The following is a 7,100-nucleotide window of genomic DNA, read 5'->3' on the forward strand; positions in this document are numbered from 1 at the left end:
TATCTCAGTGCCAATGTTTTTTTTCTAATTAAGTAAATACTACATTTTTGTAATGCCTGGAAATCAGGGAGACAGTCATGGTGGATGGTAGAAAACGCATGAGTTTGACCCAAGAAACTGGGATTTGCACAGGACCAAAAACATATTGTTAAGATTGTGGTCTCGGTTACATATTAATAAGCTAAATATGCCCTGTCTCATGATTAAAGTCACTTTTAGACTTTTTCTGTGTTTGACTAAGACCACAATCGTTCCCTGAATGTAACCAAGTGCTTTGAGTGCCTAAAACAACCAAACAGTAATCATGCTGTATCTGTACAAGCAGATATGTTTTTTGTCTGGAAAACAAATGAAATATGTTGTCATTGACCATTTTACAGGAATGATCAGTATGAAGAAAAAATCTTCTAAATTAAAAGACAAAATACATTGTTTGTCCATACTCTCTAGAAGGATGCATAGATGCACAAGGTTTCTGACCAAATGCCCCTATTGGCAGGACGACATCCTTTGAGTGTCTGCCTTACACTGTTGAAATAATAATTTGTTTTATGATGTGGCTTTATGATGTTTTAAGACTATGGTTAAGGTCTGGTTAGGTTTAGACACAATGACTTTTACAGAAACATTGTGGTTTGGGTTGAAATTACATCTTTGTTAAGTATTTGTGACCTTCATTGTCATGGTTACAGTAAAACGTCACAAAAAGTGATTTTGTTTTGTTATCTTCCTTAAACAGACTATGGCCACTAGAATATGAACTTAAACCTCAACATTTTGTGACTCAAGTCATTTAAAATGTTTCCTCATTATTTTGATAATTAAGTTTCTCCCAACATGTATTTGCTGCTGCAGATTTGTTGCATATACATGTAAGTTATAGCAGACAGGCTAACCATATGGACTCTTATAAGGAGTTGGAGGAACAAGTTAAAGCTAAAAGGAAAGTGAGTGCTGGCCAGAAACTCAACTCTAATGGGATGCTCATGTTGCTCCATGCCTGCTGGATGTGTTAGGCATTTGTTTGCCAACAGGCCATCCGTAACAACTGGGTAAGCCGATAGTCTATCCAAGATGTTTTTCTGTACTTTTAGTTTGAAACCTCTCTGCCCCCCCACAGTCAGATATCACTTGATGTAGCTTTACATAAATAAAAAGGTCAAATACAGACATGTATAACTGATTTTGTTTCATATGACTTTATTGAAAAAAGGTTTGAGTATCATAGCTAAAATACTGCCTCTTGGTTTACAAACAGTGACAATACAGAGGGCAATACGTCTAATACATCTCATGTATATGAAGTATATGTGTCAAAAGCTGCCTCAAAAGAAGTTATTTCACATTGTCTTGGGGTCCAAAGTAGAACACATGCACCCACTTGTATTCATTTATTAACACAGTAAAGGTGATGAATGTGAACCTGAATGTGTGCCTGGTCCAATAATACACACAAACCTTCTGTAAAAGCTCTATTTGCACAATGATAAAGGAGTCTATGTATTTGTCTAGAATGTTTCCACAGGGGGCACAGTACTTAACAAAAAAACAAGTCTGATTAATAGAACAAATTAATTATCATAAGACAGTAATGAAACAAATGCCACTAAGAGTTTGTTTAATAAAGTTTTACCACAGGTAATGCAGTATACTTTCCCTGTTAGTTGGATAATTATACATTACATTATACATTAGAAAGTTTACTGAAGTAACAAGATGTAGCTCTATAGTTAATAAGCTAATTTGGGAATGGATGGGGGTTTTGTTTAAGTCATTTATCTTTGCATGGAAATTGGAACATTTTAGGTTGTTTAGCAATGTTTTTAAAGAAATTAGTATAATAATATAAAATTAATGTCTATTAACTTCTATTACATTAATGGGAAATGGGTTACACTTCCAGGATTATTGCAACATTAGCTGCAAATTGATATGATTATCACTTGTAATCAGGCACTCAGCAAATAGACCATGTAAAACACAACAAAGACCATAACAATGACCACAAGCACCAGACTTCTATTACAGTTTAGGGAAGAAAAAAACAGCCTCTAGTTTTTCGGCATGGCAGCAGTCGAGCGAAATTGAAAAGAAAGCCCGTGGGGTGCTGGGAGTGTCCAGATTGAAAGCACATGTTGGTCGCTTGGATCTGAACTCAAAGGTTTTGTTCTGGCTCAGTGGCTCTATTGACACATCATACATCAATCTCAGTAAAACTCTATAAAAACTGTGTTCGACGGGGACAACTAGTGGGCTGAGCTGAATAGTTTCCTGTCTCATGTAACACAATGACAGCAGCTTTTGTTTTCAATCACTGTGTGTTGGACAGGTTTTTATTCAGTTCATCTTTGTTACATCTCAGATTGGTTGATAAGGAAACAGAATGGACCGAACACTAAACCAGAAAGACGATATTTGATTTGTTTGGCTGATTTTCCACATTGCAAAAAAAAAAGAAAGAAAGATAAAAATAGTGTTTTAATCCTTTGGTAAAGGAATGAGTTGCATATTGTGTATAATATATTTGCAAACAAACCATTACATATATGTGAAATATTGCATGAAACCTTAAAAATGAAGTTTAATACTGTTTCTCGCATTTTCGACTAGCCTTCATTTAGTAGCTACTGCCTACTGTACATTGCATTAAAAAAACATTAAGTAAGATTATACACAATATAAAAATAAAACAATTACATTTAAAAAAAAACACATCTGATAATAAAGTGGCTCAAATATTTATAAAAAAGGATAATCAAAACTAAATATTTTTTTGCCACCATGAACAATCCCTTTGTGACATTTATCGTTCAGCTGTTTTATGTGACAATTTATTAGCTTTTTATTCCTACCAAGGACAGGTGTTGGTATGGAAATACTGCAGTTGATTGCTTTATTGATATGCATGATATATATATATATATTACCATATATATATATATATATATATATTACCTAGTCCCTTTGAAAATTAATAATTATGATGATTCTCTTCTACCTTTTTTTATAACAATATATGAAAGAGGCAATCATGCTTTTTGAGGTTCACAGGTTTCTTCATGTTTTACTGTATAAATATTTGGTCTCTGTTACTACTGATCAATCAGTAAGAAAGCTGCATTGATCAATGTTTGAATCCACTTCTTTATGGTTGTTATCAGTATAGTATGGCCTTAGCACAACATCAGCTTTCCATTTAATATTTTATATCAGCGCTTTAAATATTGTGTGACAAGTAAAAACAAAACTGTGTTTCATTTAAGATATAAAGGTCACACCCCATCTTAAATCTTGCATATAATAAACAGTGAAGTATAATTATGTACATGGCTCTGACCCCTTATACTGAATATATAGCACCATAAGATCAGTGCTTGACTCTTAGCAGTGTGTGTGAGCTTCCATCTGTTTTGTTCCTGATGGTGCAGGAAGCTGCCCTGATTGGTCAGTGCTTGTGACCCCACAGCCTCTCTATGTCTGTCCCATAAGCCCTCGGTCCTCGAGTAATGCCAAATTCACCTCACATGAGAAGTGTCACATTTAAAGTTTGTAACACCACTATCCCAAATATTAGTTTTAAAAGTAAGATAAGACTTTTCTTTTTTCAAAAACCGTTAAAGAGGAAGTAAGTGTGCTGCTGTAAATATAACTCATAATTTTCACTTTTCCATCTCTTCTGTTTGACAAACCACATTTGGGCTATTTAGACAGAACCTGCCAACAAATTCCTCCAAGGATGCTTGTGTGAGTGTTTCAGCAGCTCAAATTTAGAGTTAATTGGACAGAGAGTGAATGTAGCATTACCCACAAAGCCTTGTGTGTGAGACAGGAAGCTCAAATTGTTCGTTTATAGCTACGTGATATCAGAAAGTACTGTATACAGACACACAGTCAGAGTTAGTTCATGTGAAGCAGATTCAAATGCACACACACACACACATACACACACACACACAAGTATATCTGACATCAGCATGCGCTGCATCAATCCAGTGGTATAATTGCACTTGGTGCTAACAGGGAGAGTTGGGGGTGACTGCATGAGGGTGACTGGGTGTCCAGGGGGATTGGTGGCGGTGCTGGGGACGGCATGGTTTGGCGGTGAAGTGCTGGTTCTGCAAGCGATCCAGAGAGATGGACAGGTACATACAGCGTGTTTACATACATCCATAGCAGTGATAGGGAGGTATACAGGATCAACCTGGGGATGCCAGGTCTGACGACATACAAGTCTTCCCTTGTTTTTAGTTTTTCTTGTTATTGCGTCTTCTGTTTTTCTTCACCCTGGAGAGAGATTCAGAGGGATTTGTTAGCAATTGTGTTTTTCTGGTCAAGATGGGTTATACAAGAAATTAGTATCAATGGGTTCACTAAATATGTTTTTATAAAAATCTAATCAAGTTTGATGATGAATGATATATAAACATGGATGTCCTGCAGTTTAAAGAGCAAATGTATATTAAGAGCACACAAATGTCATCTGATACTGGTTAGTCTGGCCAACTAGTAACATTTAATTATGGTCCTAATATTTCCACTCTTTCTCTTTAACTCCCCAACATCTTCCCTACAACTCGTGTGAAGGACATGCGGGTACATAATCCAGACCACAATAATTCTTTCAAAAAGATAATTGGAAAAAAATGGTAGCATATAAATTAAATTTCTAGGAGATTGGTACTGTACATATTTTCTAACAGAAGAAATGAATGTGCGCCTGGGCACCACTGCTGTTTTTGAACATGTTAGGGGCCTCAGGTGTTTGCAAACAGCTCTGATAGGAACATCATAACATATAAATGTGGTTTATGTTTAACTGTAACTGAACATTGAAAATGGTGATTCTGACAAAAAGCAGCCACGCTATAAGAAAGCCTCTGCATACACACACACACGCACACAGACACACACTACACACTTGTAAGTGTATTAACAGTATGCATTCTTGGCTATTTCTCTTATATCTAGCAGCACTGTAACACAGGATTTTGGTGTGAACAGGAGTTTTGAAACATTCTCCATTAATTCATGACTCCTATGATGACCACTTAAATTGTGCAAACACACTTAAAACACTGAACTATCTTCCCATGCTGAACTCTATAAGTGCAGTTTTGGTAATTTGTCTGTACATAAACCTTACTGAATAAGCTCAAAATACCTGCTGGAAGGGCTTAAAACAAGGCTGCTTCTCATTGGACACAATGGACATTTTTCTTTATACGATGTGATACTCTCTTCTTTACAGTACATGCTGTAGCGCTGAGAAACACAGTAGACAGAATATGAAAAGTCATTGTTTAACAGTCTGACGGACTATTTGCTGCTGTGCCACATGCCAGCCTCAATGAACTGTGATACCTCCAAGGATAATACCAAATAAAAAAAAAGAAAACTGTATTAATGCTAACACAGTGAACAATTTATCGTAAATCCTCAGAAATTACTCTGTTGTTTGTTTTCACATTGTGCTTAGAGTGTTTATGGTATTTTAAGAAGCATGCAGCCTGGCGATAATCACTGCCAGACATGTTAGGAACATTTTTTTATGAGGAATGCACACATTTTAACTGCATAGCTCATTAAAAACTGAATGAGCTGCTGCACTTTTTACTATGAGTAGCTTTCACCCACAATGTTACTCCCCAACCGGTACAACTCTGTCACTCATGTGCAATTAGTGATGATAATTATGGAAAATGCTTCTTAGGAATAAGAAAGTCACGTGTATTAGCTACTGTGAGTGAGCTGAGGGGGTAAAAATGATGAACATTTGATTATGCTGCAGTCTTGTCTGAAGTCTCAGACACATACTTATAAGAAACAAGGAAGCGGACACAACGGTGGCAGATTTATCACTATTTTTACTGGATGCTAATTATTTCACAGATAATAACTCAGCTGCTTACATCAACCACATCAGTGATTTCAGAGATAAATTGTCAGCAGGAAACTGAGAAATGGTCATTTGTAACGGTGGTTTATTTCTTCTTTGTAAGATCTAAACTCAGTGCAGAAGAGAGATGTATTTCATTTCTGTCAGCACTACTTGTGTCTGCACAAAGCGAGAGAGAGAGGAGGTTTTTTTTCTTACTTGTTAATGGCATTCTTTAAGTACTGCTGCAGCCACTTGGTCTCTGGGTTGATGCAAACTTCCCTGTTGTTCTTCAGCTTGGCACTGTCGGAGAAAAAAAAAAACAAAATTTGAGGGATTAGACACAAGTATTTCTGCTGTTTGAGTGGATGAGATTTGCCGACTTTTTGAGACTCACCAGATCATATTTGCTTTTATCATTTTTACAGAGATAGAGAGGATGCAATGTACTTTAGTCTAACCGAAACTCACATGTAATAAATCAGGTTCAAGGACGTGTACTGGAGAATATTTTCACATCGGGTCTTTCTTTGTAACCAAACATCCGGTGATGGTGTACAGCACAGAGATGGTATCTAGTATATTAGCTGTGTGGTCAACCAAACTGTAACAAGACCTTTCAGTAACCTCAAGGAAATGTAACTGACATTTTAATTAAATTAAACCTTAAAGAAGCTCATTCAAGTTCCTTCGTTTCCATTTTAGGCATTTTCTTCAATGAGCTTAAATTCTGCCCCTTGATAACTCAACATATTACAACAAAAAGAACTAAAACTACCAATCAAAGGTGCTTCTTTTTTATTTTAAAAGATTATAGACCCCTACTCTCTCTAAAGATTATTGATAATACAACATGAAAAAAGGGACAATCATCTATTTAAGGATTGGAACTGCAGTTCCCATAATGCTTTGGGAAATATTATGTTGCTATGCATTCAGTAAGTTAGCTGTTGCCTCAACTTGAACTCTGTTTATTTTTAGCCTACATTTATAATTGTATTCTAGCAACATTCTTTTGGCACCATTAAACGTTTGCTGAATTAGCTATGTGCAGTTCATATTTACAATGTACTCATGGAGCTACAAACAACTGTCACTGTATTACTTTGTGATGATTTTCATGATGGACATAAAATATGACATCCTCAGAAAGTGTAAGTCTCACTGAATCTCAAAAGATTTGTGATCATATCTTTGTGTTCAGATTTGACAGAGTTATGACTCT

General features: G+C 35.9%; 1 protein-coding gene across 1 annotated transcript in view; it reads right to left on the reverse strand.

Annotated features, from left to right (window-relative positions):
- Positions 1-1,183: 1,183 nt before the first annotated feature.
- The window catches only part of cxcl12b (chemokine (C-X-C motif) ligand 12b (stromal cell-derived factor 1)), a 13,004-nt gene continuing 7,087 nt past the window's right edge, over positions 1,184-7,100 (reverse strand). Inside the window, exons 3-4 of the mRNA XM_035660057.1 lie at positions 6,095-6,178; positions 1,184-4,284 (exon numbers count right to left, since the gene is read on the reverse strand). Coding sequence (XP_035515950.1) covers positions 4,245-4,284; positions 6,095-6,178 — 124 coding nt within the window. The 3' untranslated portion in view covers positions 1,184-4,244. The remainder of the gene's footprint in view (positions 4,285-6,094; positions 6,179-7,100) is intronic.

The sequence above is a fragment of the Morone saxatilis genome, unplaced genomic scaffold, assembly GCF_004916995.1.
Source record: "Morone saxatilis isolate NCDOM2014 unplaced genomic scaffold, NCSU_SB_2.0 Contig17, whole genome shotgun sequence".
NCBI classification, from domain to species: Eukaryota; Metazoa; Chordata; class Actinopteri; family Moronidae; genus Morone; species Morone saxatilis.